The sequence below is a fragment of the Garra rufa genome, chromosome 5, assembly GCF_049309525.1.
Source record: "Garra rufa chromosome 5, GarRuf1.0, whole genome shotgun sequence".
Classification (NCBI taxonomy): Eukaryota; Metazoa; Chordata; class Actinopteri; order Cypriniformes; family Cyprinidae; genus Garra; species Garra rufa.
The window spans coordinates 4,737,825-4,756,897 of NC_133365.1; the positions used below are offsets into that span (position 1 = coordinate 4,737,825).

The following is a 19,073-nucleotide window of genomic DNA, read 5'->3' on the forward strand; positions in this document are numbered from 1 at the left end:
CCTCCTGAACAACGTGGAACGTTAAAAAGCATAGATAGATAGACAGAATAGAAAGAGAGTAGAAAGAGCAGGAAACTCTTTTCTGGAAGGGACTTTGAGTTGTAACTTCTGGCCTCGGACGCGACGCAGACCCTCACCTCACAATCTGGAGAAGGGCACGAGGGAGGAGAGAGCCTGATGATGAAGTGACGTTGGGCGTGTACCGCGCTCCAGAATTCTTCGCCCACACCAGCTCTTTGGTGGCTCGGTCAAGATGTGAGCGGATGATTTCTTTTGTCTAACACCGTGGACTTCCTGATTTGGGGGTTTTCTTTTTCTACTTTCTCTCTGACCACATTCCCCCCGTCCCATCCCATGCGTCGTGGGGCCAATGGTTGATTTTAAGGTGTATTTCCTCTGATCTGGATTACTTACTGAAGCCTGATGAAGAACAAGGCTGCTAAGCTGAAGTCCAAAAGGAAAGGAACTGAAAATGCTTTCGGCTGTGACCTGACTGAACATCTGCAGAACTCAGGACAAGACGGTAAATTCCTCTTTTCCGTACTCACTCCTCCTCTGGCCATTCATATAACGGCTGCCTCTTCTTTCAAAGCCCCGGCCGTCATAATAAGTTTACTTTATTACGAAGCCACACTGGAGCAGAAGCCAGGGCCTCTACGTAAACATTAGCTACGTGTAATAAACCAACACCCATTTCCACTGCTGGATGGGTGATGTGTCTGTGTTTCAGAGCTTTTGAAACAGAAGATACTTTATTCAGAGTCTTTGCGGTCTACTCTTTTCTCTTAACCCTGAGGTATAAATCTCAACTTTGGGTAGAAATTAAATCTGTATGAAATCTGAATGTAAGCGCTTTGATTTAGCAAACACACATGAAGCACTGAAAGAAAATAAAGAGCAAAGGAAATGTTCGGAGGAAGAGGAAGAGAGAAAAGAGGAGGAGAAAAAGGGAGGACTAGATTCTAAAGATAAACTATTCACATTAAATTTGCCAATATGTTTATTCAAAATTATAAAACATCAGCAAAATACTAAGGAGCTTGTTCAAGGCAACTGGAAAGCAACAAAGTGATTATATGAACTTATGAACTTATAACTCAAATGTGTGTTATGATTATGAATTTTACTAGATATCGTCTATGATTTGCATCCTCATGCTGATCCAGAAACAGCTTTTCCTCTCCATGTCCTAAGCTCTAATGTTAGAAGAAACAAAACCATACTGATCTGGAAACAGTGTGAAGTCGCCGGTAGTTTGACAGATCCATGTGACTTAACAGAGTTCAGAAGTCTGTAACTGTGAAACAGTCTTTTGTTTTAGATCCTGTCTGCTCACATGTTTTGATCACCGCGACAGACAGAATGACTATAAATGCTCTTAAGATTTTTATCCTGAAGGATCTGGTTCATTTTCTGTGTTGAAGTAAGATTCTATTCTAATATCCTAATATTGTGATGTTTAACTAAGAAATCACCATTTCAAAGGATTATTTAGAATGGTATTAGAATTGAATTAGAAATTCCTGTATTACTTAAATATCTTATGGAGTGTTTTTCCCTACGTTCTTAAAAATGAAGGTGCTTCAAAAGGTTCTTCACAGCGATGCCATAGAAGAACCATTTTTGGTTCCACAAAGAAGCATTCACTGCAAAAAATGCTTTTCTAGCTTAGATTTTTTGTCTTGTTTCCAGCCAAAATATCTGAAAACTCTTAAATCAAGGAGGAGTTTCTAGATGAGTAAAAATTATTGTCTTGTTTTCAGAAAAAAAAGTGTTGCTTGCTTGAAACAAGCAAAATAATCTGCCAATGGGGTAAGAAAAATAATCTTGTTTTCTGTTTGAAAATAATTTTCTTACCCCATTGGCAGATTTTTTGGCTTGTTCTAAGCAAAAACTCACTTAATTTTGACTTGCTTTTTCTGAAAACAAGAAAATAATTTTTACTCGTCTAGAAAATGCTTCTTGATTTAAGAATTTTTAGATATTTTGGCTGGAAACAAGACAAAAAATCTAAGATAGAAAAGCATTTTTTGCAGTGTTCACTCAAAGGTTTCTAACCTTCTTATAATCTGAAGAACCTTCTTTCGCCACAAAGAACCTATTGTGAAACAGAAAGGTTCTTCGGATGTTAAAGGTTCTTTATGAAACCATTTAAACAGAAAAGGTTCTTCTATGGCATCGTGAAGAGCCTTTTTTTTCAAGAGTGTAGAAGATCCATTTTTGGTTCCACAAAGAACCATTCAGTCAAAGGTTCTTTAAAGAACCATCTCTTTCTTACCTTTTTATAATCTGAAGAACCTTCTTTCGCCACAAAGAACCTTTCAGATGTTAAAGGTTCTTTACGGAACCATTTAGACAAAAAAGGTTCTTCTATGGCATCGTGAAGCACCTTTATTTTTAAGAGTGCATGCCACAGTCACCTTTGGGTCACTCACTGGCAACTTGTTAATGTGGAATAGACACTAATTATAAGCAATATCCATTACCCCATTGCGTGATATCAAAAAGTGCTTCCAAAAACACCGAAATGGAAAGGCAGAATACATTTAGGATGAATTCGCCCTCTTGAAAGGCCTGTTTATTTTGTGCATTTTCGCAGAGAGTTTTGTAGGTATTGCTAATAAAGAAGATTTGACTACTGTGTAATAACAGAACTGGCATCCAAAACACAGCACAAGCCAGTTATTTATGTCAGATGTCAGCATCTCCTTACTAAGCTTAAGCAGGATTTACCAATAACTGTAAAACACTGGAAACATCTCTGCTGGCAGGTCAGAATGAGAGCTTTTCTCAGTCGTCTTCCTGTCAGAGAACAATCATTCATTCATCCATCCTGTTGGAGGTCTCCACTGCGTCCAAAGCTGAATTTATGAATAGCAATTGATCTGGGTTTTCTAAAATCCCTGAATCCCCCCATTTTTCTTGTAGTTTCTTTAATGTTTCTTTTTTGCTTTCTTTAATTCTCTTCAAAAAATGTTTGCTTTCGCTGAGGGATGTGTGGTATTGTGTGTGAAAGGATCCTCTAGGCTGATTTCTCCACAGTTATATGGATAATGAAATTCACTTTATGAAAGTTCTTTCATGCATGCACATTTTGGTAAAAGATTTGTGGTTCAGATTTTAGTTAAGTAAGACTCTGGGTGGTTTATTTGGTTTCAGACTGGTTTTGGTTACACTTTATTTTACAGTATGTGTATTCACTGCAAAAAAATGCTTTTCTTACTTAGATTGTCTTGTTTCCAGCCAAAATATGTAAAAAATCTTAAATCAAGAAGGATTTTCTAGATGAGTAAAAATTATTGTCTTGTTTTCAGAAAAAAAAAAAGTAAAAATTAAGTGTTTTTCTTGGAACAAGCTAAATAATCTGCCAATGGGGTAAGAAAAATAATCTTGTTTTCTGTTTGAAATGAAGTTTTCTGAAAACTTGTCTAGAAAATCCTTCTTGATTTAAGAATTTGTAGATATTTTGGCTGGAAACAAGACAAAAAAAAATCTAAGTAAGAAAAGCATTTTTTGCAGCGTTTACAGTGTACTTACCCCAAACTACTAGTAATATAAAGTAACTACATGGGTTAAGGTTAGGTTTAGCAGTAGGTTAAGTACATAATGGCCCGGTTTCACAGACAGGGCTTAATTAGGCCACAGATAAATTAGGACATTTAAGTATTTATTTATTTTTTTTAATAAATGTGCTTTGAAAAATACATTACTGGTGTGAATCTTGAGACAAAACAAAGGCACTGGTATATTTTAAGTTTCTCTCAGTTGAAACGACTCAGACTTACATTTTAGTCTAATACTATAGGCTTAAAATAAAGTGCTACCAATGTCTTTTTCATTACTGTGAATTATTAGGAACACATTTTTTTAGTGAAGCATTGTATATTCTTAAAAATAAAGGTGCTTTAAAAGGTTCTTCAAAGCGATGCCATAGAAGAACCATTTTTGGTTCCACAAAGAACCATTCAGTCAAAGGTTCTTTAAAGAACCACCTCTTTCTTACCTTTATATTTTCTGAAGAGCCTTCTTTCACCAGAAAGAACCTTTTGTGAAACAGAAAGATCCTTCAGATGTTAAAGGTTCTTTATGGAAGCATTTAGACAAAAAATGTTCTTCCATGGCATCGTGAGTGTAAGCCTACTTTTAATTCTTTTGCAAATGAATTACTGGTATTTTATTTCGTCAGCAATTGATAATAGTTCTATTTACCACTCCACATCTCCCAAGCAAGAGAAGTTCTTATTCTGAAAGCATCCTCACCTGATATTAGAACAAAACTTTGTTGACAATGTTGCGATTAAGTATAAAAAAGTAGTTAAAAACAATTGAAAGTACATTGGAACACAAACTGGAAACCCCAAGTAAAACCAATGAAAAATTAAAGGTAATATCACTCTAAAAATGAAATTGCTTTACTCACAAATGTCTTTTAATGGTTGACGGTGAAAGTCAATAGGGTTTAAAGTTTCAAGGTCCCAAATGACACAAGCGTACACTCTTGAAAATAAAGGTGCTTCACGATGCCATAGAAGAACCTTTTTTGTCTAAATGGTTCCATAAAGAACCTTTAACATCTGAAGAACCTTTCTGTTTCACAAAAGGTTTTTTGTGGTAAATATAGTTATTCAGATTATAAAAAGGTAAGAAAGAAATGGTTCTTTGTGGAACCTAAAATGGTTCTTCAATGGCATTGCTTAAAGAACCTTTTGAAGCACCTTTATTTTTTAAAGTGTGTTGTGTGAAAGTGTACTTCATGCAGATCCAGTGGTTTCCGAATTGATAAAAAGATGACTTTCTATAAAGAACAGGCCAAAATTTGACATTTCACATGATGATGCATTGATAACATCAAACCTGGTTCTGGCATATGATAAGACTAGAAAACGGATGGATGAATGGAAGAATAGATGGAGCTCAAATGGTCCGTTTTCCTTTGTTTCCTTCAGTTTCATGATATAGAACGTCATTTCTCCATTTGCTTGCTATGGTAGAAAGAAGCACGGTAAATTAAAGTCAGAGACTTCAGGGTTAAATAACTTTGAAATTCTAGCTCATCCTGATGATGTCTATTTAGAGATGTAACCTAAACTATAATAAGTATAAATAAATCTACAGTTTAAAGATATCATGGCTGAAGGTATGGTAAGGAAGTGATGAAGCTGGGTGGGAACTTTCCAAAGGCCTTTTAGAATAAGAGGAAGTGTCATAAGTAATACCAGCTGCAAGGCCTGGGTGTGTCAGGTTTCCTCTGAAACAAACAAACCATTTTTAACTTCCTGCCCTGGCCCACCTTCTCCACAATAAGCGGCCTGACAGGATAAAGGAAGGACGGTGTAATAGTACTGTAGTCTACATGAAACACTGTTGCAAAGAGGGAGAACAGAAACGAACATACAGATTATTTAAAAGGTTAAGGACACAGACTTGAGTTAATATGTTTCTTATATATTTTGCATTGCAATACTTAACATCGGTATGTTATTAAATTGTTATAGATATCATACACAGTGTTGGGGGTAATGCATTACAAGTAACGCAAGTTACGTAATAATACTTTTTCCAAGTAACTAAGTAACGCATTACTTTTTAATTGACAAGAAAATGTTACTTTTTCAAATAAGTAACACCAGTTACTTTCCCCCTCATTTATTGATTAAAAGCTCTCCTGTCCTCATGTTGAGAGAAATTGTGAGTAAGATGTTACTTTAGTTCTAGAATAAATGTGAACATGCATTAATTCATCTCACTCACTAAAAAAACAGATCCAGTGTTCTTCAAAATGAATACAAACACTGAAATTCAACGCAAACCTGCAATAATTAAATAATACAAATATCCTTCATCCCATTTTATTTTATTATAATCTGACATTTGTTTTCCCTTTTTTTTATTGCTGAAGAGTTGACATTTGTTCTTCTGCGGTCTACTGTACAGACGTCAATTTACTTTTCTCTAAGCCTGAGGCTTTTGGTGTGAAAAGGCTTTTACATTTGACAAAAATATAACTTTTTATATTGAAAACAAACAAGCAAGTCCTGGCCAGATTTAAAAAGTTATGCAAAAGTAACGTAATGCATTACTTTCCATAAAAAGTAACTCAGTAACGTAATTAGTTACTTTTTTTAGGGAGTAACTCAATATTGTAATGCATTACTTTTAAAAGTAATGTTCTCCAACACTGATGATACATTTCAATTGCTCCTGGCTACATAACAAAATTACGATTGCTTTTTGACTTCAAAGTATTACCTTTAGGGTAAAGAGTTTTGGTTTTACTGTCAAAATCTTCCAACTATTTGTCACACAGAGCCAAAGTCAACTACAGTACATACCCAAATATTCTTGAACGAGTTTAAATTCGACAGTTAAAGATTTCACTTTGAACTCCAACACTCTTCACTAAACATTTCCAGAGTTAATATTACGCACATTATTTGTATGTAGTTCTGTATTCTTGTACACTCTTAAAAATAAAGGTGCTTTAAAAGGTTCTTCACCGCGATGCCATAGAAGAACCATTTTTGGTTCCACAAAGAACCATTCAGTCAAAGGTTCTTTAAAGAACCATCTCTTTCTTACCTTTTTATAATTTGAAGAACCAGCTTTCACACTGTAACAAAAAAAGTTGATTCAACTTAAAAAAGTAAGTGTTCATGCTGCATTAAAATTTTAAGTTTAGTCAACATGAAATGTTAAGTTATACTATATGAAAACGTGGATATTTGAGTTGAGTAAACTTAAAATTTCAAGGCAGCACAAACACTTACTTTTTTAGGTTGAAACATTTTTTTATTTTTTTTACAGTGCACCGCAAAGAACCTTTTGTGAAATAAAAAGGTTCTTCAGATGTTAAAGGTTCTTTATGGAACCATTTAGACAAAAAAAGATTCTTCTGTGGCATTGCGAAGCACCTTTATTTTTAAGAGTGTATGTCAGTAATGGTTACTCATGTAATTGTTAGTGTAAGTGAACTAGATGGTAAAAGTTGTAATATTTTGCACACAGATAGAGGACAGTCTTTTTACATTTTTGTTCATCCAGTCTTCACCAAAATTTGCCTAGATCATTGAGAAGCCATGCTATGGAAGGGATGATGAGCCAAACCAAACCATTTACGTATGAGCACATAATGTCCTTACATTTGTTGGGACTTGCAAAGTACACAATACCAAACATGAACTACTTAACCATCTGCTTCTAGGTCGTTCGTCAGATCATATGAAACCACAGAATTAATAACCTGGGGTGTGTATCCTGTACAGTGACATAATGTCGGATTATTATAGTTCATTTGCACAAACAACAGAAGGCGTTCTTGATTTTGTATCATGTTAACAATCATGTACACTTTATTCCTGTACACGTGTGGTTTCTTCAGTCAGCAGCTTTGTCCGCAGCGTACTTTCTCTGAGATGCTTTTGCATGGCATCTGAGCACATGCATCGCTGAAAAACTCTCAAATGGGGTGTTCGACAAAAAAATATTGATAAATAATGAAAACAGAAAAAAGTCGGCACACTTAGGCTCTTCATCAATCATTTTCTGAAAGGTTCTCTCTTAAATCATGATCCAGGATTCTCTTATATGTCTTTAGGCACAAGTGCGCTCTTTACAAACAAGATTGGTGAGAGCTAAAATATGTAGCATAAAATGCATTTATATTTAAATGAAATTTAGCAATGAAATAGAATGCACTACATGTAAGCTTGTTTAATTTGCTCAAGAGCATGATCTATTTGAGTCCATATCTCTAACAAGAAAACATGCTTCTAACCACAGATTGCAATCTGTATATCACTGTAAAATCCAATAGTTTACTTTACTTAGATATAGTTAGTTATCTTTACTTAGTTGCTATACTTACTAGGGTTTATTAAGTTACAGCTACTTTCAATGCAAGTAAAATAATTTACTTACTGCTTCGAGTAACGCTTACTTAGAATAACAACAGAAGAGGAAGAAAAGAAACGTTTTTGAGGTGGGGCGATTCTTAATAGACATTTTTTAATAATTTCCTCCATGTCTGACGTTTCTTTCTTACATGATCTTGAATGTTGAACTTTCAATACAACTGAAATATTTGAGAGTACATCACATAAGCTGATTTTATAAATTAATATTGAATTAAAAATAAATAAACTTACCATTATAGTGATTAGTCTAACTTTTTTGGGGCACTTGGAACTTTATTTTATTATAACTTTTTTCCTGTTGATGCAGCAATGCATCATGAAATCAGAGTTTTTAGCTGTATTTTACATGTTTACTAATGATCCTTTGCTGTTTTATTGTTCTTTATAAACACCTTGAGAAGCTTTTAATTGGGTTGATACAGTCCTTTAATATTTGCGTTAATATGCTCGAGTCACACACAGACTTTAACCTTCAACACGCCAATCACAACAATGGTAACAATTCCATTTCATTTATTTTTATTAATTGTAACAATAACCATTTTATTTGCTCTTTTTGTTGTGCTACTGACACAAGAAAGCAAATACAACTGGCGAGTAAAAACAACAGTAAAACAAAGCAATTGCATAATATATTCAATCAATGCTCTCTGGAAATCAGTGAGTAGCAATATTAAGTCTAGAGTAAACCTAAAGTAAAGAATCAAGTACCCCCTACAGTTCTTTTTTAGTTACTAGAACTCTTGTGTAAGTAAACTATACTAGCTAAACATTTGTCAGTACAACATACTAATTCTATTTCACTTTACTTTGTTTTTTTTTAGTGCAAAGTCAACTTATTACATTTTACAGTTTTAATTCCAATGACACAACTTTGCAATGGTGCTGGCAAATGTATGTTGGAAATATGGTTTCAAGAAACACCAAAACGTTGGACTATTTTGCTAATGACGGAACTAATGATGCTTTTGAAGCACGCACGCCTGGAAGGCTGATTTCTATTGTAGGGAAACTTAAGAATTTTTGTTTTTGCATACCAAAGGAAAACTGCCAAATGTGGATAGGAATATCCATTCAAAGTTGTATGAATTGGCTCTGTCTGAAGACACATAATGACGGGAGGGTTAAGCCACTTGCAACACAACAAAACATGAAAATAGCTACATTTTGTACTCTAGTTGTTGCAATTAACTTCAAAACTGGCATGCAGTTCTTTTGCATGACATTTGATCTATTTGATGAAAAGATGTCTGGAAAAAAATGATGGACCTTTCCTTTGACTGCCATTAAAGTGCTCACAACCAAACCATACACACTTTCTCCTGACTCAAAAAAAAAAAACAAAAAACATTTTCTCATTCTACACTGCAAAAAAATGCTTTTTTTTTTTGTCTTGTTTCCAGCCAAAATATCTAAAAAAAATCTTAAATCAAGAAGGATTTTTTAGACGAGTAAAAATTATTGTCTTGTTTTCAGAAAAAATAAGTCAAAATTAAGTGCATTTCTGCTTGAAACAAGCAAAATAATCTGCCAATGGGGTAAGAAAAATAATGTTGTTTTCTGTTTGAAATAAGGTTTATTTTCTTACCCCATTGGCAGATTATTTTGCTTGTTCTAAGCAAAAACTCACTTAATTTTGACTTGGTTTTTTTTCTGAAAACTTTTACTTGTCTAGAAAATCCTTCGTGATTTAAGAATTTTTAGATATTTTGGCTGGAAACAAGTAAGAAAAGCATTTTTTTGCAGTGCAAGGCATATATGCTGCAAAGTAACTTTCATGGTGTGCTTTTATTATATGTTATATTATATATTATCTGTGTTCCATGATGAAAAAAAGTCTTTTGTTGATATGATGATGACTAAAGTGTCATTTTGGGTGAACTGCATGTGTTGGGGAACGTTACTTTTAAAAGTAATGCATTACAATATTGAGTTAAAAGTAAAAGTAACTAATTACGTTACTGAGTTACTATTTATGGAAAGTAATGCGTTACATTACTTTTAAGTTACTTTTTTAAAATCTGGCCAGGGCTTGCTTGTTTGTTTTTAATATAAAAAGTTGTATTTTTGTCAAATGTAAAAGCCTTTTCACAGCAAAAGCCTCAGGTTTAGAGAAAAGTAAACTGACGTCTGTACAGTAGACCGCAGAAGAACAAATGTCAACTCTTCAGCAATAAAACAAGGAAAACAAATGTTAGATTATCTTGAGTAATGTTTGCTTATTAGTATGGATGAATTGGTTCATCGAAGGTCGGCAGCAAAGACATCGGTTAATAAAATGGGATTAAATACATAAAGGATATTTGTATTATTTAACATATTTAATTATTGCAGCTTTGTGTTGAATTTCTGTTTTTTAGTGAGTTAGATGAATTAACGCATGTTCGCATTTATTCTAGAACTAAAGTAACATCTTACTCACAATTTCTCTCAACATGGAGACAGGAGAGCTTTTAATCAATAAATGAGTGGAAAAAACGACTGCCGTTACTTAATTAAAAAAGTAACTCAGATATTTTCTTGTCAATTAAAAACTAATGCGTTACTTTAGTAGTTACTTGGAAAAAGTCATATTATTACATAAATTGCGTTACCCCCAACACTGGTGAACTGATCTTTTCATAAACAAAGTTTTATTTCTATATCTGAAAGACCATTTACAAATGTGTCCTGTTTTTTTGTCTAGTTCCTTACGTTCTGAAGACTTGTGCAGAGTTCATAGAGAAACATGGCATTGTGGATGGAATCTACAGACTCTCAGGAATCACATCTAACATTCAGAAACTCAGGTGGGGCAATTTTTTGACTCACATTATTATGACGCACAATGTTTCCTATAAAACTGAACTTGTCTAAACTCTTGCTTAAATCATGCATACAATCATTTCTTTGTAGTGAATGTGTGTATCTGTGTGTTTGTGTGCATACAGACAGGAGTTTTGCTCTGAAACCTGTCCTGACCTCACGAAAGAAGTGTATCTTCAGGATATCCACTGCGTGGGCTCTCTATGCAAGCTGTACTTCAGAGAGCTGCCCAACCCGCTCCTCACTTATGAACTCTACAAGAAATTTACTGTAAGTTTGTCAGATCAAAAAGGGATGGGCTGGACGAGACTAGAAGAGCCGAAAAACAGACTGCTTCTCAGAGAATAGCCTAGAGCTTTAAATAAAACGTTATTTTTTTTATAACTTTTATAACCCCCTCAGGTTTTGGAGACTTCTAAAACATTTTAAAATGATGGTTAAAACAGTATTTAGATGCTTAAAATATCTGAATGTCACTGCATTAGACAAAATATAGACCAGTATACAATATACAACTAAAGACTTAAATATCATCTTACTAAAACATATTATTAGGAGATATAGAGTGAAAATTGATATTTACACTGCATTTTTCTTACTTAGATTATTTGGTCTTGTTTCCAGCCAAAATATCTACAAATTCTTAAATCAAGATTTTCTAGACAAGTAAAAAAAAATGTTCTTGTTTTCTGAAAAAACAAGTCAAAATTAAGTTTGTTTCTGCTTAAAACAAGAAAAATAATCTTGTTTTCTGTTTAAAATAAGTTTTTTTCTTAGCCCATTGGCAGATTATTTAGCTTGTTTCAAGCAAAACGTCACCTAATTTTGATTTGTTTTTTCAGAAAACAATAAAATAATTTTTATTTGTCTAGAAAATCCTTCTTGATTTAAGAATTTGTAGATATTTGGGCTGGAAACAAGACCAAATAATCTAAGTAAGAAAAGCATTTTTTTGCAGTGTATATTATTTGTTATACTGTTATAAAGATTTCATTGATTTACATTACAAGCTATCCGAATTTCATTTAATTTCTGGGCCATATAAAAATCAGAATCTGCACCAAATTGCAAGTTTGGGCCTCTGAATAAAACTGAAGTGTTAATAAAAGTGGTTTTACCTCCGCAACTATGAGCTTCATATTCATATTCAATAAATTGTTCAATTAAAATTATATTTTTTAAATTATTATTTTGTATTTCAGGCCTTAATAAAGTTGATGGTTTGTTCTCGTGTAATATTTTAGATAGTAAACATGTGTTTCCTGTACACTCTTAAAAATAAAGGTGCTTCGCGATGCCATAGGAAAACTTTTTTTTGTCTAAATGGTTCCTTAAAGAACCTTAAACATCTGAAGAACCTTTCTGTTTGACTAAAGGTTCTTTGTGGCTATAGGTTTTCAGATTATAAAAAGGTAAGAAAGAGGTGGTCCTTTAAAGAACCTTTGACTGAATGGTTCTTTGTGGAACCAAAAATGGTTCTTCTATGGCATCGCTGTGAAGAACATTTTGAAGAGTGTGGCTGTACAAATAATAAGTTTAATATTCGTTTCATGACCATAGACACATATTTAAAACATTAAAGGAAGATGTACCCATGGATCCAGTGTTACGGTATAGACGTGCTGGATGAACGAGACAAAGTCGAGAATCAACAATTAACACTATATTTAATATCTTCAAGGAACAGACAGGAACAGGCAGGATAATCCACACACATGAAACAGTAACATCAAATAAAGACCGACATCAACTGAACTGAAAGACAAACTTATAAAGGGTGACTAATCATACAAGGACAGGTGCAGGGAATCACACTGACGAAGGGCTAAACCAAAAGATGACAAAATGACAGGGGGAGACAATGGGAGAAACCAATAGAACAGACATGAACTGACAGAACTGTGACATTACGCCCCCCTCCGAATAGGCGCGTCCTCGCGCCGTAGAAAAAGAAAAACAAAACAGAAAAGAGGGGCGAAAAAAAAGGAAAATGTCCATGGCGGCTTCGGCGGAGGACGCCACCCCAGGAGGGGGACCAAAACAAAAGTCCAGGTGACAGACAGTACAGTCCAGAGGGGCGACGACGGAGGGAGGAGCCAGGGAGGACATGGGTGGGGCGTAAGGCAGGAGGAACAGACCCAGACCACAGCCATGATGACGGCCCACTGTGGAGCCGACGGAGGGAGGAACCATGGTGGACGAAGGCGTGCCGACTCCATGGGGCCGACCGACAGAGGCGGAGCAGATGGAGAAGGAGCCCGAGGCGAAGACGGAGAGCCGATGATCTGGGGTGACGCCGAGGATCCAGAGGGCCAAGGTGGAACAGGCTCTGGCGCCCGAGGCGGAGGCGGAGTCCCGGAGATCCGCGGCGGAGCCGGAGCGACAGAGGATGGAGGCTGTGCCCGCAGGAAGGAGGAGTCCCAAGGAGCCGGTGGGACGGCGCGACGAGGCACAGCCGGAGGAGCAGAGTCCTGAGGTGACGATGGGGTGACAACTGACCAGGGCGGAGCCGGAAAGACGATGGAGCCCGGTGGAGCTGGTGGATCGACGGGCGACGGTGTAGAGGAGGGCGTCGAGAGCCGTGGTGGAACCGCGGGGTCGAAGGGCCGAGGCGGAGTCCTGGACTCGGAGGCTGGAGGCGGAGCTGAGGGATCCTCCAGCCGAGACGCCGATGGAAGCTGGCAGTCCCGCGGCGAGCCCACTGCACAGGTGGTGGGCTGAGGGTGAGCTGAGGGGCTGTCAGGGGACAGCGGCGGCCAGACGAACATGGCATCGGATGACAGAGGGTGGGTGGGTGGGAATTCCGGGCAGACAGGACAGACGGATATTTCCATATCAAAGTCAATTAAGTTACCAGAGTTATCTTCGATGAGATCCGAGAAAAAGTCTATTAAATCCCCAGAATTTAGTCCAAGCTCACCCTCAGCGGTGGTGCAGTGGGCAGGGCTCTCTATCGCCCTCTCTTGCTCCACGTGGCAATCCACCATCACAGATGTTGTAGTCGGCTCTCGCACCTGGTCAGATGGGTCAGGCTCTGGCTCTATCGCTCTCGGCTCTGTCTCTCCATCTGCGGTGGGCTCGGGCTGCAACTCCGCATGTCGGGGTGATGGTTGGCTGGGTTCTGGGTCTGGAGTGGGGCTGACGTCCTCCTTGACGATGTCAACAGTCCAGGATGATCGGCAGGACGCCAGCACCCACTCAATGAAATCCGGCAGGCTCTCTTGAGGACCCTCCCCGGATAGCAGCGCCTTGGTGGTGGAATTCAGTCCTAAGCGGTAGTGGATGCATAGGCTGCTATCCGGGAAGTGTGACTGGTTCGCCAGGAAGAGAAACTCACGTGTGTGGTCCTCAAGAGAGCGTTCCCCCTGCCTCAGGAGGATCAGGAGAACAGTAGGGTCCATAATAACAGAAAAAACAAAACACTGAGTAAAAAACTGAAAAAATAAACGCAGGGAAAACGTGCCGGGTAAACTGTATTGGTCGGTCTTTCTGTTACGGTATAGACGTGCTGGATGAACGAGACAAAGTCGAGAATCAACAATTAACACTATATTTAATATCTTCTTCAAGGAACAGACAGGAACAGGCAGGATAATCCACACACATGAAACAGTAACATCAAATAAAGACCGACATCAACTGAACTGAAAGACAAACTTATAAAGGGTGACTAATCATACAAGGACAGGTGCAGGGAATCACACTGACGAAGGGCTAAACCAAAAGATGACAAAATGACAGGGGGAGACAATGGGAGAAACCAATAGAACAGACATGAACTGACAGAACTGTGACATCCAGGAATTAATGCTCGTCCATCTGTATTTTTGTGTGAAGGATGCAGTGTCATTTAAAGAGGAGCAGGAGCAACTCCGAAACATCAGGAGAGTCATTAAAGAGCTTCCTGATTCCCACTTCAGGTACAGCTGACATTACTGAGGTTACTTTCATCTGTGCCTTTATTATGTTCATTTTTTCCGTCTTTATTTATTCCTATGTCATTTCAAACCTGTATGACTTTCTTTCTAATGTGGAACACAAATGGTAAAGGTCTGAAGAATATTCTGGCGAGTTTTTCACTATTTTGAAAGTTAAAAATGCACCATATAAAAAAAGCACCATAAATATCATGAATACACTGCAAAAAATGCTTTTCTAGCTTAGCTGTTTCCAGCCAAAATATCTAAAAATTCTTAAATCAAGAAGGATTTTCTAGATGAGTAAAAATTATTGTCTTGTTTTCAGAAAAAAAAGTCAAAATTAAGTACATTTTTGCTTGAAACAAGCAAAATAATCTGCCAATGGGGTAAGAAAAATAATCTTGTTTTCTGTTTGAAATAAGATTTTTTTTCTTACCCCATTGGCAGATTTTTTGGCTTGTTCTAAGCAAAAGCTCACTTAATTTTGAGTTGTTTTTCTGAAAACAAGAAAATAATTTTTACTCGTCTAGAAAATCCTTCTTGATTTAAGAATTTTTAGATATTTTGGCTGGAATCAAGACAACAAATCTAAGGTAGAAAAGCATTTTTTGCAGTGTATAATTTGTTACTGACTGAACACTGCAAAAAATGTTTTTCTTGGATTTTTTTGTCTTGTTTCCAGCCAAAATATCTACAAATTCCTAAATCAAGAAAGACTTTCTAGACGAGTAAAAATTATTCTTGTTTCAGAAAAAAATAGTAAAAATTAAGAGCGTTCGTTCTTGAAACAAGCTAAATAATCTGCCAAAGGGGTAAGAAAAATAATCTTGTCTGTTTAAAATAAGTTTTTTTTTTCTTAGCCCATTCTTAGCCCATTGGCAGATTATTTTGCTTGTTTCAAGCAAAAACTCACTTCATTTTGACTTGATTTAAGAATTTTTAGATAGTTTGGCTGGAAACAAGACAAAAAATCTAAGTAAGAAAAGCATTTTTTGCAGTGAAAATCTTGTCATCCACCCTAGCTCTCTTAGATGACAGAAGTCTTATTCAAGAACCGGTCTTCTGAATTTAAATGGATTCTTTCCAATGAATCATTTGATCTATAGTTTACAAAACTGATCTGGGAAGTGTTTCCCATTCCACAATCTATCTTGCTGCTTAACTTCCATAGTATGATGGATTCCTTGAGAAATTAAAGGAGAAGTAGACTTCGAGATGTTCATGTCTTTCCTTCTTTAGTCCTAAAGGAAAAACATTTCAGGATTTCTCTCCATATAATAGACTTCTATGGTGCCCCCAAGTTTAAACGCAGCTTCAAAGGGCTCTGAATGATCCCAGCCGAGGAAGCAGAGTCTTATCTAGTGAAACGATTGGTTATTTTCTAAAAATTGGGACAATTTATGTACTTTAAATACCTTAAATGCTCGTCCTGTCTTGCTCTGCATGAACTCCTTATATTCTGGTTGAATACAGTTAGGGTATGTCGGAAAACGCCCATCTTGTTTTCTTCTCCAACTTCCAAAATCATCCTACTGTACATTGCTGCAGAAGTACCAACCCAGTGTTTACAAAGTGAGCCTGCAAAGATGATCAAACGCCCTTTACAAAAAAACAAAAAGGTAAAACAGTGATGTAGGATGATTTTGAAGTTGGATTAAAAATGAGATGGGAGTTTTTAGACATACCCTAACTGTCTTGAGCTTGAGTTCACACAGAGCTAGACAATACCAGCATTTAAGGTTAAAAAAAGTTTATAAATGTTTCACTAGATAAGTCCCTTTTTCCTCGGCTGGGATTATTTAGAGCCCTTTTATATCTAAAAATTCTTAAATCAAGAAGGATTTTCTAGATGAGTAAAAATTATTGTCTTGTATTCAGAAAATAAAGTCAAAATTAAGTGCATTTTTGCTTGAAACCAAAATAATCTGCCAATGGGGTAAGAAAAATAATCTTGTTTTCCGTTTGAAATAAGATTTATTTTCTTACCCCATTGGCAGATTATTTTGCTTGTTCTAAGCAAAAACTCACTTAATTTTGACTTGTTTTTTCTGAAAACAAGAAAATAATTTTCACTTGGGGTAAAATGTTGATAACAAGAGTTCAAAGCTGGGTAATAATGCTTTAAGGAAACTAACCTTTGAATGAATCATTCCAAAAACGGTTTGATCCGGTTCTGCAGAAGAAAATTATAAGTGAGTAATTATGTATATTTCAGTCTTTTGATCTGATGACTTAAGAAAACTTGACGTATTAACTAGTGTTTGAAAGCTCTGTTTATTATAACTTCATGGCGAAAGAATGACCAGTGCACTCGTCTTCATTTCTCTATTTGTTATCCTCAGAAAAACAGTAAGTCATATAGGTTTTAGAATTTTACGCGAGTTAATGCGAGACACTGCAGGTGAATAGGGTAAAAGAATTAACTCATAGTTATCACCTTACTTACCCAGTTAATTGATTACATTGATAATTGCAAACATTTTTTGTATTACAGGTTTTCTAAAATGTTAAGTTTAAATATGCAAATGAGCATTATTTAATGAAATGCGTGCTAATTTGCATATTTCTAGTACAAAGATCTAAACACTGGATGAAGTCAGTTTCAAAACTCTTTAATTTTTTTGACATATTAGAGTCAAATGTCTTTACAGAGGGGATTTTGGTATCTCATTTTGTCACATAATTCAGAAAATACTTAAAATAGGACACTATATTTTTACCATTTTGGGGGGAATAAAATGTATAAAATCAAGCAAATTCTATCTGAACAAATCCCTCTGTAAAAACCTTCAGGATATAGACAGGAATAAAAAAGTAAAGTTTGGTGTGTGTAAGTGCTGCTGAAGTGGAGATTTATGGCTCAGTGTAGGAGAAAAAACTCATTTTGAGAAAACAGCCTTTAAAAATATGCATTGTAATTGAAATCTATTGACACAAATAGATAAAGTGCTATAAAAGAAAGACTTAACAGTGTCTTTTGGGTGTTTTCTTTCCACTAGTCTGAAAAAACACTTTATGAAAAACCAAAAAGCCCAAAATCTCAAACTTCATATTCATAACATTAGCTAATGCAAATCAAAAGTTGTATTTGTTAACGTAGTTAAAGTTCTGTGAACATTTTATTAACTAACATTTGCAAAGGCTAATAAATGCTGTAAAAATACATCGCTCGTTGTCAGTTCATTGAGTTCGTAATTTCTGGTAGAAATGGTTGAAATGTATTGTATTGGTTTTACTTTATATTGATGGTCCCTTTAACACATTCTGTTGACTATAAGTAATGTTGCACCTGTATGTCTACTAACTCTCATTAAAGTGTTAGTAGAGTATTAGTAGACTTGTTAGGGTTAGAGTAAGTTGACATGTACTTGCAAAGTTACACTCTTAAAAATAAAGGTGCTTCACAATGGCATAGAAGAACCTTTTTAATCTAAACGGTTCCATAAAGAAACATCTAAAGAACCTTTCTGTTTCACAAAAGGTTCTTTGCAGCGAAAGAAGGTTCTTCAGATTATAAAAAGGTAAGAAAGAGATGGTTCTTTAAAGAACCTTTGACTGAATGGTTCTTTGTGGAACCAAAAATGGTTCTGAAGAACCTTTTAAAGCACCTTTATTTTTAAGAGTGTACTTATAGCCAATAGAATGCCTGTTTGGAGACCATCACAGTAAAGAGTTAGCAGATATTAAGCAGACAGTGCATGTTGGTGACCTCGTGAATTTTGTGAATTTATGTATTTATTTTTGTCTCTAGAACTCTGGAATACCTCACCAAACATTTGGCAAATTTAGCTACCCTCAGTCACCAAACCAACATGCATACTCGCAATCTTGCTCTGGTGTGGGCTCCAAATCTACTCCGGTGAGGTTTTACTTTCATTTTTGTACACAATTACCCACTGTCCCATTGTCCTGCAACTATATGCAATTTAAACAAAAATGTTTATATGCATGCTTTAATGAATCTGCTGATGATTGATGAGATATTTTCTTTAAAGGCATTCATGCTACACTCTTAAAAACCACAGCGATTGGAACCATTCAGTCAAAGGTTCTTTAAAGAACCATCTCTTTCTTACCTTTTTATAATCTGAAGAACCTTCTTTTGCCGCAATGAACCTTTTGTGAAACAGAAAGGTTCTTTAGATGTTTAAAGATCTTTATGGAACCATTTAGACAAAAAAATCTTTCTATGGCATCGTGAAGCACCTTTATTTTTAAGAGTGTACAGTGCCGTTTAGAATAATCATTAAAAAAAATTCAGTTTCACAAAAGGTTATTTGTGGCAAAAGGTTATTTTGCCACAAAGAACAGTGAAACAGAAAGGTTCTTTATGGAACCACACTGCAAAAAAAGAAAAAAAAAATGCTTTTCTTACTGACATTTTTTGTCTTGATTCCAGCCAAAATATCAAAAAATTCTTAAATCAAGAAGGATT

The 19,073-nt window shown here is 35.7% G+C and overlaps 1 protein-coding gene across 1 annotated transcript in view; it reads left to right on the plus strand.

The window, feature by feature from the left end:
- The first annotated feature begins 248 nt into the window (after positions 1 to 248).
- Positions 249 to 19,073, plus strand: part of arhgap31 (Rho GTPase activating protein 31) — a 39,385-nt gene continuing 20,560 nt past the window's right edge. The window contains exons 1-5 of the mRNA XM_073840548.1: positions 249 to 523; positions 10,600 to 10,702; positions 10,844 to 10,988; positions 14,556 to 14,638; positions 18,390 to 18,497. Of these exons, the coding sequence (XP_073696649.1) occupies positions 424 to 523; positions 10,600 to 10,702; positions 10,844 to 10,988; positions 14,556 to 14,638; positions 18,390 to 18,497 (539 nt within the window). The 5' untranslated portion in view covers positions 249 to 423. The remainder of the gene's footprint in view (positions 524 to 10,599; positions 10,703 to 10,843; positions 10,989 to 14,555; positions 14,639 to 18,389; positions 18,498 to 19,073) is intronic.